General features: G+C 40.6%; 1 protein-coding gene across 1 annotated transcript in view; it reads right to left on the reverse strand.

Moving 5' to 3' along the window:
- hcn4 (hyperpolarization activated cyclic nucleotide-gated potassium channel 4) overlaps positions 1–23,438 on the reverse strand; it is a 97,455-nt gene that overhangs the window by 15,506 nt on the left and 58,511 nt on the right. The window contains exons 5-6 of the mRNA XM_030048733.1: positions 6,075–6,221; positions 4,936–5,176 (exon numbers count right to left, since the gene is read on the reverse strand). Of these exons, the coding sequence (XP_029904593.1) occupies positions 4,936–5,176; positions 6,075–6,221 (388 nt within the window). The remainder of the gene's footprint in view (positions 1–4,935; positions 5,177–6,074; positions 6,222–23,438) is intronic.

The raw sequence follows: 23,438 nt of genomic DNA on the forward strand, positions 1-23,438 counted from the left end.
AACATAACCTGCTCCAGACCAAGTTATGATCCAAGTTTCGGCTTAAAATGTGCTTTTTTTCCCTGTTTGCTTCAGCTAATATGTCTATTAACCCTCTAAATTTTACACTGAATATCATATACAAAGAAACAAGAATAATAAGCTATAGCAACTACATACCACTTTGAATGATATTTTTATGCAGGGCCCTTATTTGCTACTAAGTTTGTTTGAAACTGCTGGTAGCACATCTAATAAAACACCGGATAAAAATTAAAGTCTGTCACATATCACAATATCAAATTTCACTTGTTATTGACAAAAACTACAGTGATTTACATGTATCCTTCTTCATAGGATAGTGTGAGTCCTAAATGCAATTCTTGAATGTAATGTTTAATTAACTAAATGAAATAAACTGGAAGATAACTTATGAATTTACACAATCCACAATTTTCGGCCAACATTCTTCTATGACCTTATTTGCGGCCACTGCTGTAATATATATATTTTTTTTACTCCTCATAGCTCTCCATGATGTCAATTTGTTCCTCCTGAGTGAAGTAAGTGGCACGGGACTGGTTCATTTTGTGCAGAAGAAGAGTTAAATGACGCACCAAACACCCTTTTTAATGTGAACGTGCACAGAGCTCAGAGAAGAAAGCCAGGCTTCACAAAGCCAGTTGATAACCACCGTCGTGATACTAATTATCTCTACTTGGGGCTTTAAATTTTGTCGAGCCAGCTCACACCAAGAAAGCCTGGCCCTGTTGAACATGCTTCATACTACAGCCCTCTGATGAAGGGATGTGTACGACATATGTGTTTGACGTATGTGGTTGATGGAGAGAGACTAATATTTCTCTCAGCTTCTCAGGGATTGTATCATATCGTATAATAGTGTATCTTATCATATCAAACCCTATCGTTTTGTACCTTAGCATACTGTATTTCCAGTGTAATACCTTATTGTATCACACTGAATCCGAGCCTACCCTACCTTATCCCATCCTTTCCTATCAGTCAACTGTTGCAAAGCTTTGGTGTTCAGCTGATGTTGCTCCAAAATGAGTGGTGCTGAGGTGTCAACTGGGTTTAGGACCAAGAGGATTACCTGGGCTGTCGCTGCTGCCAAACCCTCTCACTAACTCACTTAGTCAGGGTGGCCATTTGGCAGCTCTACAGTACCAAGAGTCTGAGCTCAGGGAGGAAGAAAGGCAAAAGGAGTGAAAGAAAGGGAGGGGGGAGAGAGAAGGAATGGTATCACTTTCCTAACCCAGGACTTCAAGAGCCTAAGGATTAAGAGGACCCCATTCACAAAGAACTAGCTAGAGTAAAGCCAAAAGGATCACACAGGAGGTTTCAAACTGCGCAGTCAACTTACTCATCTCCTCACCCACCCTCCCCTTCTCCTTCTCTATGACTCTGTCACCCTCTCTTTTTCCCCACTTACTAGCTTGCTACAAGCTGCTCACTCAGAGGCAAAGTGAGCCATCTTAGAGGCACAATCAAAGGCAGCTTTTGATAAGTACCTCTGACTGGCGTGTGCAGCTGCTGCAAGGTCACTGAGCTCTACTCTAACCAAGAGAGAGAGAGGCAGTCTGTGCTGGCCACACATCAATTACCGAAGGCAACAAAGGATGAACTATAAGAACACAATAAGCTACTCTATCTGGGCACTGAGAAGACTGCAGAGATGCTGTTCAGATAAGTGTCTCAATATTGAACTATAGGGAAAGGACTCACAAGGGGACAGGGGCAACATGTTTTGTTCCTCGCCCAGACGAGAGCCTAGAGAGTTAGGCTTGGCAGCAATCCATGTGTCCCTTGGTGTACCACAGTCACATTACATTTCCTCTCCCCACCGGATCACTGTGTGCCCAGCCGGCACTCCTGTCCAGGAGACGTCGTGTCCACTTAGGACTTTAGGCTCATGGGCTCGAGGTGATCCAGCAGGTAACAAACTGGAGCAGATGGGTGAGTGTATTTTTGTGTGAATAATTCAGGTTGTCTGTGAATGAATGAGTTACGGTATGGTACACAAATTCACAGAGATGTTGATAAGCATATTCATGCCATTTGCTGGACTGTAAACTATCGGATATTAGAGGCCAGCTGACATGAGTGTGTGTGACAAGAAAAAACCCTAACCAACACATGCCTAACATAAACCCTTCACCTAATCCTAGCCTTAACCAATAAGCCAGAATTTGCCTTTGTGGTTGTGAGGACCGGCCAAAATGTTAAAATGTTCCCACTCTGTTAGTGTGGCCCTCACTATGAAGCATTTACCAGTGCACGCGCGCGCGCACACACACACACACACAAATTAGGTAACTTTGGGGGACATTACATACACATTCATTTTCTGGGGAATTACCTGAAGTCCAATGACAGTGACTATGTAGCAGATCCAAACCTTAATGCTAACTTAACACGGACCTGAACCACTGATCCAAAAATAATCTTTTTCCCAAATGGAGACATGATTTTTGTCCCCAACGGGACAAGCCGTCCACAATTAATTGGTCTTAAGTCTGGTGTATGTCTCTAAAAGTAGTCAAAAACAGGCCCATATACGCACAGACACACACACACAAAATGGTAATCCATGTGAAGCAGGTCTCTGTGTCTCTGCACATAATATTTCAATGAGCTCCTCATTTTGGTTGACTTCCTGCTTGCTGATACCGACAGGCACACTGAGATCCACATGCCTGCTCAAGAACTACCACGTCCTCCCTGTGCCGATTCAATTAATTTCATGAATGGCTAACTCATGTTTGGTAACAAACTCCCTATGGCTCCAGGCTTAAGTTCGCCTCACTAACGCCCCATACATAACCCCCACAGGGATTGGAAGAGGAGTGGCGCTAGAGGAGTGGACTGCCAAGAATAGCTGTAAGATAACACAGTCAAAAGTGCAAAGCCTTGTGACAATGATGCATTGGTGGGGCAATTAATTACAGATCCAAGCTTAAGATTAAACTGAACAAACTTGCTGTCAATGAAGGTTTTTAGTAACCCAAGTCATGGTATATCTACAAGTGGTATGTAAAAGGCAACTGGACTTTCTGCGTAATGCTGAAGATGTTTCACTACATATCTGAAAAGCTTCCTCTTCAAAACTCTGCATAAAGTCCAAGGGTGTATTCAGCGCAGACGTACCAGTATGTAACGTCAAGCTAACAGAAACGATAAAGTTCTGAACAACCTGTTGCATTATGCAAGCGTTGCAAGTATGGAAGCCGAGATGGCCATTCTCCTCGTGATTGTAGCCGAAGAACCGTCTGAGCAGAACATTACTTTACATGGATCATTAACTATAGGGGTACTGCAATACATTCAATGTCCACTATGAAAAAAACAGTTGTTAAACATTGTTTACAAGATTTGTACCATAGGCCTACACAAATGAGTTTTAAGTTTTAAGTTGAATAAAAGTTGCCATATTTTGAGAAAAACAATAAACTATGTCTGATTTATCATCATACTTACCACATACATGGGCTTTTACCTCCTCAAATGATGGGCAACATTTTAAACATAGCTGCACTAATATAGCGACTTGGAAGCCATAATGGAGCACTAGCGTTTTAAATCGCGGAGGCTTCAATACAGGCTGATGCTGATTGGATAACACCTGTGACACGCCCACAAAACGGAGGAAAACTACCTCCGAGACATGTTGCTCTCTGTTACAAAACGTTACAACCAAAGACACCATTCAATGAGACAACGTCACACAACGTTATGTATCGTAACATCGTTGAATACACCCCAGTTGCGTCTGACTTACAACTGGGTGAGCAAACCAGGTTCAATTCCAAAATGTTCAGTTATACCACTTGTGTTTAAGTCCAAATGAATATTAAAATTAAGGAAAACGAGCAAGACAGCCGCCACCACCATGCATTTACATTTAGGCATTTAGGTGACGTTCTAATCCAGAGTAATTTCAGTTCAGTGTTGTTTGGGTGACAGAATGTGCTAGCAGTTAGGGAGACTGAGTGATAATCAAACTAATATGCATATGCTTGGAAGAAGCTTATAAGCACATTTAACTACTCGCAGAATCCAAATCATGACAGAGGGAGGGGAAGTTACGGGAGGATGTGTGGCAGAAAGCTGGGGCCATGTTGTCTGAAATGTTGATTAGTTTTGGCATGGGTGGAGATAGATTGCCTGCCATCTTTCTATTATTTCCCTGGAACCCCTGGAGAGAGGGCATGGAGATGGACTTGAGTAGGCAAGGCGTAATTAAACTTCCACAGGCAGGTCATGTGCTGTTAAATGCTTTGCCACCATTTCTCATTACTTAAACAGCGTAGTCTAAATGATATGCTGTCACTGGGCAAATTAATCAGTATTTGCTAAGGCCAGTATGGCAGCATTGTCTCCTACATGTGTCATACGCTCCCTGGGACGATGAGAGGACTACAAACTATCTGACCCTGATTAGGACCATAAAACGAGTCAGTACATAACACATTCAAGTTACTGCGAAGGTCTTCAAGAGTCATATGATATGTAAGTCCAAAGCTTTGTAGCCTCGTTGACCTTTTCATGCATTTGCCTTAACTTGCACGAGTTGGGTCTGCCCTACATTTAAGATTCAGCTCAGGATGTTAGTTAAGGGAAAGTGCACAGTCCTGCATAAACCATGAAGCAGAATTATAAGTGAGGTGATGAGCACTGCACGACAGACCATCGCAAGCTCACAACTAGCTAATAACTGAGCCAGAATAACTTGATGTTTACATCCAATTGCTGTTGCTTCACGAATCAAAATGCAAACCCAGGCTGACCTCCTCAGAGGCTATTTTCTGCCGTTGTGCTTTTCCAGGTCACCCTTATGATTATTAAGGTTGAAAAGGTTTAGGCTCCACAGAAATAATATGTGTCAGTGTGACCTTTGAGTTTGTGTGTTTCTGGTGTAACACGAGCCTGTCTTACCTCCAAAGTAGGAGCCATCTGAAAGCTTGGTCTCCTTGTTGCCTTTGGTTAGCACACTGACCACGCCGTGTTGTATAAAATACATCTTCTTGCCGATGGTGCCCTCCCTGATGATGTAATCCCCAGGCTGGAACACCTCGAACCTCAGTTTGGTCAACATGGAGGTTACAAAGTTCGGGTCCGCGTTAGCAAACAGAGGCATGGAAGCCACAAGCTTTCGACAGTTAAAGTTGATAATTTCCTGCACACATACACAGTCACAGAGAAAAATAGAGAATAACAGTAGGTCAGAGAGTTTGTGCTACACTCGTAGTAAAATATGCCTTATTCTGTCACAATTTCAGAGAGGAGACATTAATGTGTGCAGAGGGTTGTCCTTGGAAAAAGACTGTGAACTGACTGCTTGATTTGACTTCATCTAGCTATTTGTTAGTGCTAATGTCACATTGTCATGGTTACCAAATGTATCTTTGAATTTTTGTATTGTCAAGTGATAACACCAGGTGCTCTTTGTTCTTTTGAATTTCACTTCCGTTTATATAGGAAGTGAAATCCTCTTTGTCTGCACCCTGAAGATGACTCTTAATAAAAGCCTTTATTTCACTTACCATCAGAGTGCCTTGGATCTTTTTCCTCCATACTCCCAGACATGAGGTTTCACCCTTTTCAGGTAGTAGTTTTTCAGTTCTTTGTGTATCTCTCTAATCTTTGTATTTGTTGCTTTTCCTTTTGAAATTGTATGACTACGGAAAACTTTTGAACTGAACAAAATTGATATCTCCTGGCTACAAAATAACCACAGAGATTGAAGAAGTCTTACAAGTTTTGGGGCTCTTTGTGGATTAGCCTCTTAAAGTTAGTTTAGGTACTAATATTACATCTTACAGTCGAGCCCAAGATCTGTGAGATGTGCAACTCAAGGTGCATACACTGATTTATTACTTTCCAGTGCTTCTATACACTCCTGTAAACAGAATTGAGAGCAAAATTGAATTTGTTTAGATTGACCTGAACTGAACTGAACTGAATTGAACTGAATTGAACTGAACTCAACTGAATTGAATTGGACTCCACAGGCTTCTGAATGCATAACAGGCACATGTGTAGCAGATTCGATGAGACACAAACACCAGTCCCACCTCTCGGAGTGGCTCGTTCAGCTCTCCTAGGATGCTTTCCTCATCAAACATCTTGCCCTGATAACGGTGCTCATAGTAGTCGTGGATCCTCTGCCTCATGTCTGCTGGCAGCTTATGGAAAGACATGTACTGCTCCACCTGTTTGTACTGCAGGCGCACACACACACACACACACACACACACAAAACAATAAGGTCACTTGAAGGCCATAAGAAGTATAGCACAGACACACAGCCACAGGGAACAGCTGGCACAGAGGTCAGGCACACAAGGAAACAGAGACAGATACAAACAGGCCATCAAGGTTTCTTCTGGTCTGTGTTTTTGCCTGTTGTGCTCTCTCTTTGCCCCGTCATCTGTATTGTTGAAGGTGCAGATGGCCAAGTATGCTGAACTCAACATGGCCAACATCACATCAGAACAAAGAAATATGGCGGCGGCAGCATAGGTTATTATTCTCCACCTTGATTTAGAATCACTCTGAATATGCTTGCTCTGCTTGGTACAGTGGATTTTCTAAACAGCTGTAGGATTAGTAACAAAATTAAATCATATGGTTCACGCTAAACATGTCACCTTGAGCCCCATATGGGGAGAATCGAGAGGAGAGACAAAATCTCAACCGCATGTTTACAGTAGCATCATGAAATGAAAACAAGAAATCCTCCAGATTATTTGGTCACTCAAATATAAAGGGGTCAGCATGGTCACTTAAAGGGGTCATGTGCACATTCCTGTGTTTTACTGGAGTTTTTTAAAAAAAAAAAAAAAGAAAAAAAAAGAAAAAAAAAAGGGTTGTAGTAGCTTTATTTACAAAGGAATCAGGCTGTGGAATCCTGTGTACTATTTGTAAACTTTGATTACCCAAAATTACAACCATATCAAACCAAACAAAACCATTTAAAACCTCTGTCGAGAAACATAGTTCAAAAATTTGACATTTACTTTATCTTAAAATAACTGGTCTAGATCAGAATGCATGAGTGATATCATTACATTAATTCTGTGGGTAAACAAAGGCACAGTCCTAGGCTGGTTCCTTTAAGGGTAGGGTTACTTCACTTTGACTTGACCCCATAACCTTCTAATTCTGTGAAATGAATCTCTGAAGCTAATAGAGCTAACAAACACCGTCTTTATAGGGACCCCACACAGCATTGGAGTGGTTATTCTCTCCAAAAGTCAAACTATACCAAATGTAATCCAACCACATATTCTACTTCTTCTTGGTGAATCAAGACAGATACATAACAAGTGATTTAACATTAATGTTACATGACATCACATGTGTACATACAGTAGTACAGTGGGACGAGGATTACATTACACAGAGACTGGGACATAAGTGTAAAGGATGAGTTGATATAGTAAATCATATAGTTGATATAGTAAATGACTGTGTAAGAAAGAAGGAAAAAAAAGACATAAAAAATAACATTTCATATTTACTGACAAAAAGAACATGCAAACTCCACCATGTCATCCAATGGATCCATGTACACTATGTCTAATAATAAATTAACTACATGAAGATGAATGGCTGTAGGAACTGGCATTATCCTCGAGTGAAGTGTATTTGTAGGGTAACGTAAACAGGTAAACAAAATGGAGAACAGTGAGAGGGAGAGAGTCCTAATGAGAGACTCTTTTGGGAAAGTTGTGTTGTGATTATAAATTCTGAGCATGCTTTCAAAACCACTGTCTGTAAACAGGCTATGAGAGATACGAGAGAAAAAGACAGCAGAGCAAACAAGGCAACCACAGATGAAAGAAAAATAAATGTCAATACAAGGTGTTATAATGCTGAATAGTGTGTGTGTGTGTGTGTGTGTGTGTGTCTGTGTGTGTCTGTGTGTGTGTGAGTATGTGTTGTAAACTAAAACTAAGATGAAAACCTGGTGTGAAAAAACGTGGAACTTAAATAAAAGTAAAAAATAATAGGAAAAAATATTATTTTTTCCAATTTGGGTACATGCAGAAGGAAAGGGGAAAATGGAATTTTGGGCAGTCATTTTGGTCATTTATCTGAACACTAATTGGAAAAAAAAAATCATGTAAATAAATCTAAAAAGGACAGATGATTTACTGCTTGTATTTCACAAAAACTGTTGCAAATACCCACCACTCCACAGAACTGAAACTAACTGCAAACTAAACTCAGGTATCTAGATAGACAGCTAGATAGCTAGATGGATAGATAAAAAGACAGATAGATAGATATGTACGCGTATGTATGCATGTGTTTATGTGTTTCTGTTCCTTCCTGTTTGTTTATAATACAGTATATGCACAGGTAAAATCAGTTCCAACAAAAGACCTCTGTCTGCCCAAACGCACAAAGACTTCATGTACAGCTTGTGTGTGTGTGTGTGTGTGTGTGTGTGTGTGTGCGTGCAAGATAATGTAATGGTCTTGTCTTGATTCTTTAGGAACCAGAGAGGCAGATCAAAGCACCCTGATAACGCCTCAGGAATAAAACATATCAAGGACCATTGACAATTTCAACATTCAACACACTATACCATTGAAAAGATATTAACCATTCATCCAACGCAAAGCTGGAGGTACTCTTTGATCGCCACTGCTCCGCTCCCAACAGGCTTACTATTCAACGACATGGTTGACCTCAGATGTCTCCCTCTCTGTTATCTGACTCTACTACCCTAGTCACCGCTACTCTTAGAGGAGATCATCAAAAGGCCAATCTTTTTGAAATATAGCACAGTAAATAAAGACAGCCGTCTAATGCAAGTTGGCTTGTCTTTGTGAAAGCAGAAAAGCTGTCAGGATTCCTGAAAATCAGGAGATGTGCGCGGAGCTATAATGAATTACATACTAGGCGGACAGAGAGATATTAGGAGCGGTAACAGTGCCCACGTCTCCACAAATCTGACTAATACACTGTTGCTGCAACATAACCTTTGCCATTTGGTGGACAGTGCCATGATCTCTGCCATGATTCTTAACCCTGACTGTGACGTGCTCTATCCAGTAAGCTAAGTACAAGTCAGGGACTTTTAGCAGCTATTGCAATATTGACTTTCTGTATGTCTATATCTGCACTGCATCATGATTTCGGGTTGTCTGTCTGTCCGCCAGTCCATCTGTCTGATGGATGTCCCATTCTCGTGAATACGATATCTCAAGAGCAGCTCGAGGGAATTTCTACAAATGTTCATTGGGACTCAAGGATGAATTGATTTGATTTTTTGTGCACAGAGGTCAAAGGTCAAGGTCACTGTGACCTCACAAATTACATTTCTGGCCATAATGCAACAAATCATACACTAATTTTGATAAAGTTTTTACACAAATGTCCATGACATTTTATATCCAAAAAGTCAGAGGTCAGCTTCACTGTGATATCATTATGATCTGCAAAAAAAAAAAAAAAAAAGTTTCTCTGTCCATTATTCACCACCATGACTCGGCATTTTCACTTCACTTCCTCTCCCTAAATGAAAACCAGGACAGGTAGTCTACCACAAGCTCACTGGTTTTACTGATACTGAGCTTCAGGTTATTAGTTATTCACTGGAATCATACCGTGATAACTCGGCCACTAACCACTGGCCAATAACTTGGCCAAAAACACACACACACAAAATAAACAAACAAATAAACAAAAACATTTAATTCTTCTAAGTCTGGATGTAAACTAAAAATTGCCAGTTTCACAGAGGCAAACAACCATGAGGCAATAATTCTAGTTTACCAATAAGATCAGGAAAAAAATACAATTCAGCAGAATGACTTGGGTTTTTTGTATAGATTAGTAGTAGTAGATATACTGTATATAAAATGTTATTTCTACATTTGTAGTGCATTATTCATATACAATTTTGTCACTACACTAAACCTTAGAGGGGAAGCAACACAAGCGACAAAAATCTATACATGCTTTAAATGATGAACAATGTTCAATGACAATTATGCAATAAAGAAATAAGGGATTATGTAGACATATTGTGTGGGGCTCACCTATTTCATTCCCTGTTTATTTATATTAACAACAGAGCACGAAATTGCGAACCAGGTGCTGAATGTCCGTAGCTCAGACTCTGGACTACATGCTGTTTTACCTCCTACACTCTCCTTTCCCAAGTCCCTCCTTAGGCATCACCTCAGAGGGACACGTTTCCTCTGAGGTGATGCCTAATGACACTTGGAACTGAATAGCTCCTCGAGGACCAAGTCCCTGAGGTGCCCATAGCAGAGGCTGAAAAAATATAACCAAATCTCTATATCATGGGGCAGAACACCTGGAGCAGGTCTTTCACTGTGAGCAATGGGTGTCAAATCAGTGCTGACGCATGTACACGTCACACTAGTGGGGGTAGTGGGAATCAGCTAGGTTATCTAACAGGTTCTACTCATTGGACAGCAGCAACTCCATGCAGTGTTCTTACTATCTGTGTTTGTCTCTCTCACTCTCTCTCGTCAACCCTTGTACTGACCCACCTATCTTCAACCTCTGACACTGACACGCAAACAACAAACTCACACGCCTCTGTGTTTGTAATCCTCCTTTTACTCCCTAACTCTGTCACCCTCTTATTATAAAGCACAGCTTTCTATGAGCGATGACGCAGGTCTACAATGCTCCCCTCCTCTTCCCTACTCCTCTTTTCCAAATTTAAACAGGTGTCTACCCATCTGTGTTTGAGCAGAATGTTCAGAGTGCTCCTTATTTGCCTTCCTTCACTGAGAGAGGGAACAGTCTGGAGTCAGTGTGTCAGTCTGTGCATGTTGATGATGTAGCTTCCTGTGACCACTCACCCACAAACTGTCAAATGCCCTGGCTCCTAATACTCCTATTTAATGTGCTGCCGTTGCGTGATTACAGGAACAGTGACAAAAATGGGCCAACATATGTGCATGTGCACACATATATACCTACAACAAGCTTGATTTTAAAAGCTGTGAATTACAGTGCCTCATCCAAAAACAAAAATAAATACTGAGCATAGTATTTCCAGTACAGTACAAAGACAAGAGTCATTGGTATTCATATATTGGCAGCTAGTGCAGATTATTCCCCTGTTCACAAGATCCACTGTGATCGCTGTCTAAATGAGCTGGCTTAGGAACGGGTCATGTTTAATGTGTGGAACGTGTTACTCACAGATGACAGTTCATTGATTTCAAATGGAATCTATTGCCACTGCATTATTGCACTGCACATGCAATACATTGAAATGCAGAAATTGCTTACGCTGATTTTGTGATTTTTTTATGCATAGACAATTTAAACCATGCAGTTTTCTCAAGACTTTAGTAAAATGGAAATGTTTTATGATATTGTCACCAAATCAAAGCTGTAACAAAAATTGATGTTGTAATTCTATATTTAATAACCACTTTTATTACAACAGTTTCATCCCAACATATTGCAGACATGGCATCCCTGTGTGCAGCTCTGCTTATACAGTAGTTTGCAGGATCATGAATGCATTTCAGATGAATTGTCATATGAACTCTGTATAGTCGCTGGAGGGTCTCTTCCCACTGAAACATAAGCCTGTGAAAAGCCTATGAGTGAGCCTCTGTAGCACATAAACAGCTGCTCTGTTATGTTTTGTTGTAGTGTAGCACTACCCAAATTCTCACTCACCAGTCAACAACTGGAGTGCAGGGACAATGTGCACAAACAAATTCACCCCTCTTACAGTACCTAATGTCAACAACAGCAGCAGCACAGCAGTCTTGATTGGCAGTGCTTTAGCCATGTGCTTAATAGGCTCAAATGGCTCTTTAGAAAATATTTGGAGAATCTGAGGCAGTTTGCACTGAGGCAGGCAGGATGTATCATTGGACATTTTCTCTGCCCCCTGCAGAAAACACTTCAGAAGATTGTAACTATACCTCCCCCAGAAAACATCATGACAAGATCACTGTATGTTAAGGCATACACTCTAAGTTGAATTTGACAGCCGCCAGCAGGTGTTGAAAAAAAAGCAAAAACAAAAACAGACCATGCAGCTGAACTCCACAGTGGTAGAGAAGGGATGAGACCATCTCAGCCAAAGTGCATGACTGAGCACATCAACCCCAGGAGGAGGATGGTCCATGGGTATCAGTGATCACCCCAGACAACATAACATGTCCTGTCAATACATCCACCTCCACTTACATGAACAGAGTGCCAAATCCTGTCCACTATGTTAGGATCAGGTTGCAACTTCCACTTACCTGACAGAGGGACCACGCTAGAATACAACAGGTGTGTCATTCTGCAGGTGGGCCCAAAGTTGTGAAGTGGAGGTTAGAGAACATGCTGTGCAAGCCACTGGCTCTCTCCACCAGATCAGCCCATAAAGGGCCACATTTGAAAAGACTGGTGACAAACCAGTCAAACCAATGAATGTTGGAGGAACTGCATGCTTGAGGACAATTGTCCACATTGTCCGCTCAACAATGGTTGAGTGGGCAATGGCTTGTGCTCAAATACATCCCTTTAACATCTAACTATAGAAAATAATCTTACCTCTACTCTAATAGTACTTTTGCTCTATGTCGCCAGTTCTCAAAGATGTCCACATGACACCTGAGTAAAACACAATCATCAACAGAGGGGGCAGGCTGGCGACAGAGTGAGTCCAAAGTAAAATAACTTGTTCGACCCTGTGCAACTGGTTGCTACTGGCTAAGAGCTGGAAAAGATTAACAAGCCTCCCTGACAGTGATTCTTCTGTTCGAATACACCGAAATTGATTTCTGAAAGAAGTGGAGGCTATAGTGAGAGAGTATGTTGCCTCCTCCACTAGAACCCCTATGACTATTGGACAGGGAGTTTTAAGAGTTTGAAAGAGGAGTGAAGGAAACTATCTATGTTAAGCTAGAGAGACTATCTCTCAACTGAGGAGGAGGTCTCAGACACCATTTATCTCCAACCTACAGTGCTGTCCTGTCATCTTTTCCCAGGAAACTGAACCATTCACTCTTGCCCTATTGTGACCCCAGCAACCATCGTTCACTCCTGGACTCAGGAGACTCCACCAACACTAACAATGGTCATCACACCAGGGGCACTAATGAGCCAGTGGTATCAGTGACCTGGATAAGAGTCCCCCACAGGCTAACTTCCTGGGAACAGATAGTCAGAACTGAAGAAACTTCTTGGATGTGAAGTGAAAATTTTTCAACAATGTACATATCAGTTCAGTTTTAAGAGGGACAGCTAAGCAGCCGCTAATGCTGTGGTTGGGAAGTAAAGTGGGGGGAGAGTTGAGACTGGGGTTGAAGGTTTGGGCTCAAGAGGGCCACCACTACTTTCTGCCTTGATGTCATTCCATTTGAACTGCAGCTCTAGACAGTCATGGAAAAGACTCCAATGCTGCCAGTGCCTTGCAGGAGAAAGAGCCAAGTAGTCACTGGAATCTGGTGGCAGAGAAGGACTCACAGGAATTGACAGTGGTGACCAGTATTTTGTTAGTGAAGTGTCAGAAAATGCTGTCCTCCACAACATTGTCAACTTCAGGCACTGAGGAAAATGCACTTTATATGTCGAGAAGCCATAAAGTGAGTAGGCCCATCCTGGTGAGTATATGCACATAAACTTCAGTGCACTGAGGCAACTTGGTGATTATTTAAGCCAAAGACAGAAATCTCTGTTCTCTTTTCAAACCAGTTAAGCCCCATTGTCTAGGGAGTGACATCATTATTATATGATTTGTAGTGATATTTGTATATGGTGAACACTGACAATTTGCTTATTTGATATGTTTTGTTTTGTTTTGTTTTGTTTTTCAAACAAAATCATCAAGCTTTCAGGAAATTACATGTATTAATGCTCTGGAAGTGTTCTCAAAAAATTAATAATTGCACAAAGAAGAATAAGAGAGAGAGAGAGGAAAAAAAAAACTCTTAGATATCCACTCCCACTCCCTGTGCATTTGTGAGGAGAATTATGAGTCCTGTCATGGGCCAAGGGTCTGATCTTGTCAAGAGGAAATCCCTTGGCATATGATTTAGCGTTTACTGATCTGATGCTGAAGCAGAATCCTTCAACAGAGAAGAGGTATTGTTCTTCTCCTCAGAGAAGAGAAAGCTCCAGGAAACAATCACAGTCATCTCCAGCTGCCGTCCCACAGGCTGGTGAGTGTGATGAGTCATGCAGTGAACATGCCTGTCTCTTGTGTATGATGCCAGGCTGAAGATGACAGGTGTAACCCACTTTCCCCATCTCCTCTAATGTCTTCACGTCTCGTGCATTAGACATGGCACAGCATGGTGCTTTCAATTTTAGACAAGGATTTGCAACTCCTTCAGAATGTCTCCAAACCTTTTTTTTGTTTTGTTTTTTTTACTAAAAAAAAAAAAAAAAAAAAAAAAAAAAAAAAACACTGTTATTGTTGAATACATTAATTTATCCTCAGCTTTACGGCAAATTACATTTTGATTCTGTCAGCATGAAAAGGCATTAATCAAGTGAACAAACAGCACATCATGTACTATTGCTGTTCTATTGTGATGAATAAAACCGTAGTACATAGTCCAGTGCCTCACTCAAAGGCATTCCTTCTCTACTAATCACTGCTGAATCTCATAGGAGGACCTGACAGGGGTGGAACGAGACAGACCACAGATGCAATGGTGCTCTCCTGATGCTGTGATGGGCTGATAACACCCCCTGCAAGTGGATATTATCTTATTGCTACACAGCCCCCATTACACTGTCACCAGGAAGATCCCTGCTCTCCTGCTCCTACTTGGCTAAATCAAATCATAGTCAGCATTAAGGACGTAATCATGCCTCTATCATGGAGCAGCATCAGGCTCTCACTGCACTCTAAAAAACTGGTGGCTCAGGGCGCAGGTGGCTCTGCTTAGATTGAAGACCAGCAAGGAAGCACAATGCGACTCCACGATATGTACAAGGGAGATTCTTGAGATTTCTATATAGGCTTTCGTAGGAGAAAGTGGGATCTAGTCAGCTCTCACTACACGTCTTCATGTTTAATATCACATATGGCGTTTGGTGGACATTTTTTATCTAAAATACATGAAAGCATTGTCAATATTTATTTATTTATTTATGGTACAGCTGGCCCTAGTAGCAGCCACTGTTTGTGTCAGTTCAGGTGCCATTTTCTACCTCACTTTTTCTCTTTTTCCATAAAGTATGGCCATTCTGTGGTCTCTTTGTTTCCCATTCATTTCACCTTCTTTTTTTCTCTATCTCTCACGTTCTTTTGTCATGCTTTTTAAATTTTCCCTGATTCCCTCCACTGTCATGCCACTCTCTCGCTCTCTGAGCAGATGCAATTTATTCTCCAAGTAAAACATGAATAATTCATTCCTCAAAAGAGATGTCAGCCACTTAATTATACTTTCTAAACATTTATTTTTCTTCACTCTTCGCTCTCTCCACTCCAACCATGCTTTCAATGGACAAAAGGTTTGGGTTACAGACCAGGTTAATTGATGTCGGTGAAGATTCTCAGTCATCCAAGTTTATTGATTACCAGGCTAATTGAATCCTTCAAGATTTGCACCCACAGTAGTTAACCACTCACATGAGTATTATCTGTCTTCTTTGGTTCTGATTGGTCTGTATGGACAACATTCAGTCTTGAGTAAAATTTTAAATCACTCTTTTGTCACAAATGTGGTGGGTCTGCATACCACTGAATTCAGGAATCACTCGCTGGCAGCAGTCTGTATAGTGTAGAAAGCACTGTGTCACGGTGACACAGCCTGTAAAGTAGAATAAATAGTTTTCCTAAAATTACACTGCATATCTTAGTGTCTCCATATTCCACCAGCCCAGGGTAAGTCCCATTCACCATAGTAGCACCATTTACAACCTACAGCTGTGTGACACAGGATTAGGGGTGTTTTCTTGGCATTACATCACATTACATCTCAAAGATGCAGCTTCCTTAACACAGTGCTATACACTAAACTATATTAACTGGCGGACTTAGGTGAAGATTAAGAATGACAGGAGCAGCTACTTTTGGGAGTGGCCAGTAATTATCTCTCAATCCATGGCACCTATTTTTTTTTTTATATTTACAATACTCTGGGTGCCTTACAAAGAAAGAGTGGATAGGGTATTTCTTGATCAAGGATGGGATTAATTAGTGTTTACAGACAACATTGGAAATTGCAACCTTTTGTTCGCAGGACAGTCATCTCTAACTCACCCTGCCATCAATTTTCTACATTTTAAATATAACACCAAAAAAAAACAAAAAACAAAAAAACAAACATGCATTTTGATATTATGCCTAGCACAGCAGGTTCACAACATCATTTAGGAGGTATTATTACATAAACACAGCTAGGGAATACAGCAAAACTTTCAGATTCAGTTTCTGCATTACATCATCAACTCTGAAATAACTTGAATGGTACTCTCTGACATTCTTGGGGATGAATCAAAGGACCTGGTGACTAGAACAAATTCTCAATCCACTGCTGCAGTGATTCAGTTCCTTTGTCTAAATGCTGCACTGGAATAGACGGTGTCACAGCAATATGGCCTATCCATTATGTTTGAAGCTATTGACGTAGTTTCAGAGGCAGGACCACACCTCAACCACACTACTTCCGACATTCCTATATCTTCCTAAACGTCTCCTTTCTTTCCTTTCTCATTATTCTACAGATTCTCCTTCAAAGCTTCATCATAACACAACGAGCAAACCCAAAGACAAAAAACAAGCAACTAGATTCAACCATCATTCAGTCCACGCATCATCTCACTCTCATTCAATAAACCTTTAAATGCCTTTCACTGATGGTGAGGTCCTTGCTGGTGAAAAAATGACTCTCATACACCTTAGTGAATTAATATTACTACTATTACCACTAGTACTACTAAGGAGAAGAAGAAGAACAGGAAGAGGAGGAACAAGAAGAATGATATGCAAAATGTATAATAACTCAGTATTTCAAGAATGGAGAAGGAAAAGCATACGAAAGAAGGAGGACAAGGCAGTGTAACAGGGTTCAGATTTTTGCCATCAACGAGGCCTCAACTAATGAATAGAGCTCTCACTGTAAGCCAGAATCAGCCTTAAGCTCCTCAACTTGTCGACAGCTGTGTCCTCAGTTTGATTGTATTGGGAACTCTTTACTTCCTATCAGCCAGTGCCATTGTACATTATTGCTGACGACAATAGGCATCATGCAAGTCATCAATAAATAGATGAAAACAAACAGTCAGTTTGAATAAGAAAAAAAAGCAAAACACAGAAACTGCCTGTTACATTTGTTCTCTGACAGCAGCATTGTTTTCTCAAGTGCAACCACTGTTGTCCTCTGATGACTATTCAAAGGGTTTTTCATTGGAGGATTGAAATAAGGGAACAAAAGGTCTCTGGAGCCTGTTCACCCACGAATAATCTGCTTTGGGCTTCCCATTAACTATTCCCCAAGGAGCCATGTTTAATTGCCAAGTGTTAATTAGAGATTTAGATGGGAAGGGCTGTAGCATCCCAGTGCCATTTCCCTCTAAAGCCATTTGGGGTTAGCATGTCACAACACGCTACGTATATATAAGTCCCTCCTGGGCATCCCTGCTTTCATCACCAACTACCTGCTGGAACATTGAGAAGGCAAGAGCAAGGGGCAGAAAAAAAGGCAAACACATATCTTGTGCATATTGCCATGGTCACCATCATCCTGCCCCTGGCTTTGGTGATTTATATGTGGAATGGCATGTCTGTCTGTTACTGAACAACAGTTTGCTCAAATTGTTTCAGGGATTATGGTACAAAGCCCAGTTAAGAGCCAAACTTGAATCCCCCCTTGAAAAAATGCATTACAAAGGGGGGATTCATGTAGTGCATGACACTTTGTCATTTAGACCATTCAAAGCTCAGTGGAAAAAGAAAATGTGTAGTAGAGCAAATGACATGGATGACATCACATCAGTGTTCTTGGAATGGGGAGCATTTGTGGTCAAGATAGTTGGGTTGTCCTCATTTTACTAGTACGAGCAAGTCTGAGCTCTCATGCAGGGTTTTGTTTTATTCATTAGTGGCTGATTTTAATAAATTCCACATATCTGCTAAGAAACCTGATTGGGAAAATCTCAAATGGATCAGAACACTTGCACCTGGTCAGCCAGATAAAACAGATCACAATTCACCTACATTTTTATGAGATTATCTCTTTTGTTTGGTCTCCCGGTCTCTATGTATAGAAACAGGGCCTTTCCATTGTAGAGGACCATGCTAATAGATAGGCAGAGGCTTACAGAGTTAGGCTGCCAGGCATATGCACAGTCACATGTGCAGCCAGCCAGCCTGAGCACCCAATCTCCACAGATGTAATTCTCTTTGTGTGATAATGGGCCTCAACATGCGTGAGAGAAGAGGGAGGAATCCTTGGGGGAAACTGGCAGATGTCTAACCTTTCCCAGCACACACCATCTCATAGTGTTATGTAGTGGAGTTGCCGGCACGGTCATACAAGGGTTCAGTGCAAGGTGGTGTGACCCCAGCACATTAGTGAAATGTTTTACTCTCATAGATGCACTGTTAAACCACTGGTAAGGAAAATTATATGGGTAAAAGTAAGAGAGGAGGTCACTTAAAGTAGCACAAACATTAAACTACATTTCCAAGAAAAATCATTCAGATTTTGTATTGGTTTTATAATGAAATACCAATTTCAGCATGGCCTTTGTAATTTCTTCAAAGGCTTGAGAATAGTGCATTTTTAGCTCATGTGAATATATTCATAATAAATTATGATAAACCGTAGAGTAACGCAGTTCCATTGATGGATTGTCCAGTAGTTGTTGGACATAAATTCTTCCAAAGTTTGATAATGATAAAAATTCCTTTAAGCTCATATCAACAGATCTCAGAAACATGATAAAAACTAAAAAAAAAAATCACAAAAGATACTCACGTTATTACACTCAGCTGAAAATTAAATCAAAGTCAGAGGAGTAAATATATTTGAATAAATATTCAAACAGATGCAAGATTATAGAGTTAAAATAAAATTTTAAAAAAATGAATAAGGATGGATAAATAAATAAATAAATAAATAACAAATGTACTCAATAGGTTGCTTTCACATGACGTCACATTGCTGCATCGTGAGAGCACGAAATTCAGATGGAGGGCAGGAACTGAAGTAGCTTAATTACTGAGGATTGCTGTCTGAAAAAATGCCCATGTTTTGTGTAGTTTACAGCTGCTCCAAACGTTCTAACCGAGAAAAGGAAAAGGGGTTTTATAGAGTACCAAGGACTGTCGTTCACAAAGGTGAAAAATGTAAAAAGCTCACAGAACAACGCCGTAAAAAGTGGATTTTAAATCTACGTCTGCGGTCGGGAGGAGCACAGTCTGCTAATGTCCATGTCTGCAGCGACCACTTCGTCAGAGGTATGTTAGCTAGGTAACTTGGTTTTTGTGGCTGTGTTTATATAGCACTATGTTGTCGTTAAATGCTCATTTACTTAGTAACGATTATTAAGTTACCGGTAGTCTGATATGGACTTCATTGGGTCTTTTTAGGCTGCCCTAGCGCTTTGGGTGACGTTGAGTCGGTAGACTGGGCTCCGACGGTCAACCTTGGTTACCAAAAAACTAAAACGACTGTCAGGCTAATGTCGTCGTTAAGATGTGTGGCATGTTTGTTGACATTATAACACTCAACACACTCAGGAGCAGGAGGAACACTCAGGAGCAAGATAATCTCATTCAAGGCACTGCATGTGCCTTGGATTGAATTTAGCGTTGTGAAGTCACATATGGATTTCTACTCTCTTGGTTTACACATACAGTCTCTTTTTGAGTTCAGTTGAGTTACAAACGAGTAGAAAACAGTGCTGAAACTGTGCACAGGACTGGGAATGGGCATATGTTTTAAGTAGAGTGAAAATAAATCTAAAACTATCTTTCATCTCAGTGGGCGCCACAGTTCAAGGCCTAGTATTTAGCATGATTGCTGGGCTCTTTACTTTGTGCAACAGTTAACAGCCTGCCTGATTCCTATTTAAGAGCTCATTTAAGTCTGCTTGCTAGCTTCTGACAGCCCAAGCATTTATCACATGGTGCCACATTGTAATAGAATTCTCTATTCAGAACAGATTATACCCAGGCTTTCTGATGATAATTTTCGCCGTCTTTGAGAGCAGAGTGAGCACTCTATTTATTTATTTATTTTTTCTTTCCTCATCCCCCCTATGCACAGTCCTGAGCTTCCTCCATAGACTGGTTCCCTCTGTCTTCATGCCTCGGAAGGGTTTGACTGTTTCCTGTCTCTAAACTCAACTGTCACCTGGACGTCACCCCCGCTCTGTCAGCGTGCCAGTGGGACAGATGGCCTCTCATCTTGGCCATACAGCCTTGTGTATGAGAGCTCAGGCTCTACCTTTTACAGCTCATTTAAAGTGAATAAATGCCAGAGCCGGTGTCACATCATAACCAGCGAGTAGTTAAATGGGCAGATAAACGTGGCATGTTGCTGCTTGGCTCAGTACTGATCTCCTCTGTGTTATCTCCTCTGTCCCTGTTCACCAACTAGCTGCGATTAGTCCCCTGGTCTGTTTCTACACCCTTAGTGACAATAATTGGGGTCAGAGTTTGTGTTACCTCTACTGGGTGTTTACTTATACTACTCCCACCACTTCTACACCAAGGGTGCAGGTTTTACACGTTTTTTTTTGGATAGATAGATAGATAGATAGATAGATAGATAGATAGATCTTTATTGTCATTGCACAATCATATACGCTATAATAATGCAACGAAATTAGGGCTCGGTACTTTCGGTGCAGGGCAGAATAGAAAGCATCGTGCAACCTGCTAGTTGAATAGCCGAGTCTCTGATATCAGAAAAATGCAACAAAATGTCTGTTTGTTTGTTTGGTACCTTGGATTACACACCATTTAAATCTGCAGACACCCTATAGTCCTATTTCTCCTGGTGTCATAATCTTCCAATCCAACTGAAGTGCAATGTTTTCTTCAACATTCAAACCCAGAGGTCTTTCCTCATAATGGCACTATGAACATAAGTCAGAGTCCAATCTAAAAGTGAATACTGAGATATTGGTAATTTATGCAGAGGTAAGGACTGCCTACCTAAAATATTTAGCATGTCCTCTGGTCACAAGATGTAGGTGACCCGCTTACACCTCTGCTGATGGGAACTGAAGCCAGTAATTACCCAGTACTGTTCCAGGGTCCAGAACATGGAACTGAAATGTCGGAAACTATTTACACTCAGCTTATGTATTGGATTGGATAGTTGTGGGATTTTAGGTCAGTGTGAAAGGCCCAGGTTAAATGGCACACATGACAGAATCACATATGGATACACAAAGCACAGCACATCCCATAGCTAGATCGCTAACATTCCTTTCACTCTTTCACTCTTCCTTTCACTTAACTTGTTACCCACGTGGCAATTTTCATTTTGTGATGAAAAGAATGATGGGAAAACAAAAACAAGCTAATTGTGGGCTTAGATATAGACTGCATGCAGTTAAATGTTTGACTTCATAAACTGGTGGTGTATGGAAATTAAACATCTGAGTCTGAGTTTTGCTGTCTTGCTGACAGCATCTCTGGAATAATAACATGGGTGTGTTTGGCTGCCGCCTCTAAACACAAAACTCCAGGCTGCAAACTGCAAAGAGCCATTAAGGAGTGCCAAAAGCCATTAAGAACGACTGGTGGCATTTCCAGCATTTCCTAACAGGCCAAATTGTATAATTCTTCATATTTCATCGTCTGTAATCGGCAGCATCAGCTATGCTTTGTGTTGAGTCAGCATGGCAAATTAAGTATTAAAAGAGAGTGTCTCCAAACAGTATAAAACCAACAAAGGCAGTGCAGCCCAGTTCAGCTCTTGTACTTGCAGCAGAGCTGTGGGTAAACACATTTACAAATGTTGATGCTTTAAAAGTTATTAAAAACTACACTGCAATGCTCTGAAGCATCAAACATGCTGAATAAATAATTGCTGACTTTAGTGCATCCAAAGTAGAGTTTAAAAAATCTTATGAGGGTATTATAGTGAGCCTGCAATTGAAAACTAAAGAACAAAAGAAACTGTTTAAAGTGCTCAATAAAATAACATTTCTTATTCATTACCTCTGCCAGTGGAGTTGTACGAGGATTATATTTTTGCCCCATTCATCTGTTTGTTTGTTTGTTTGTTTGTTAGGGGGATATCTCAGAGAGTTAGAAATGGAATGGATTTGAATGAAACTTGTGAGAGGTTGTCCTGGGTCAAGGAAGAACTGATCACTTTTTCACACTGACTGGCCAAAATGGGGCTGGCGACAGTGGGTGAGGATTCATATAAAAACACAAGAAATGTCTGAACAGATTCACACAACACCATGAAACCTTGTGGAGAGGAAGAACTGATTCACCTCTTCACACTGTCAGGCCAGATGGGGGTGTGGCACTGGGCATGATTAACATTTGGTGAAGATCCAACATGTGGAAATGGCATCTCTTGACAATTGCGTAGTGTTGGCAGGGGTATGTGCTCCACTGAGGGCTGTCTAGTTTGAAATTAAGTTTAGCTAGACCACCTGAATAATTTATGTTGTCTAATTTATGAAAAATGTTATGGTTAAAAAGAGGTATTTGGTTGAATGGTTTACAAAGAGGTGCACCAAGGTACTGCAGTCTAGCACTTTCTCTAGGAAAAACCTCCATACAGTAATTCCCTGTAGGAATGAATCATTCTAAGGAATTTAGTGACCTCTTTTCTCCTTCGTTCTTGTTTATTTTATCAAAAAACCTCCAGTGAATTGTATGCCCTAAAAAGCAGCAGACAGTGCCATGTTGTATTATCCCACGTGTTATCACATACATATATCATTTATAGTATATAGCTTACATCATTCATATCATGTGATTTGTATGTGCAAATAAACTGTACTTATTGCTGGGTAGGTTACTCTCAAAATTTCATCCAGCACAGATTACACATTATTGGTTAAGATTAATCCACAGGAATAAACCAATTCAGCAAAGTTATATGGAATTAAGCAATATATCTTGACATACACACTCTAAATTGCGTAGTATTTTTTTTTTTCCTTGCATTGTAAACATCATTTCAGTGTGTCTAAAATGATGTTGCTGTCTACAGTCTCACAGTTCAGATGTCTTTTGTTCGCATCACTTTTGGAATAATCCAGCAAGAAATGACCCATTTTTGTCTGCAATCTGAGTAACATGTATTTTGTTATTATTGTTATTATTATTATTATTGTTTTTAATACCTGTACAGTTCCATCATTTTGTGCATTTCTGTAATCCCGCTGCACATAATCTGTTAGTACTCCCAAACCCATTATGTACTGAATGTACTTGAATAAAGTTGTTCAGATTTGAAGCATCTAAGTTACCTTGTGGTCTAAGTGTCCAT

The sequence above is a fragment of the Myripristis murdjan genome, chromosome 3 (genome assembly GCF_902150065.1).
Source record: "Myripristis murdjan chromosome 3, fMyrMur1.1, whole genome shotgun sequence".
Taxonomy (NCBI): Eukaryota; Metazoa; Chordata; class Actinopteri; order Holocentriformes; family Holocentridae; genus Myripristis; species Myripristis murdjan.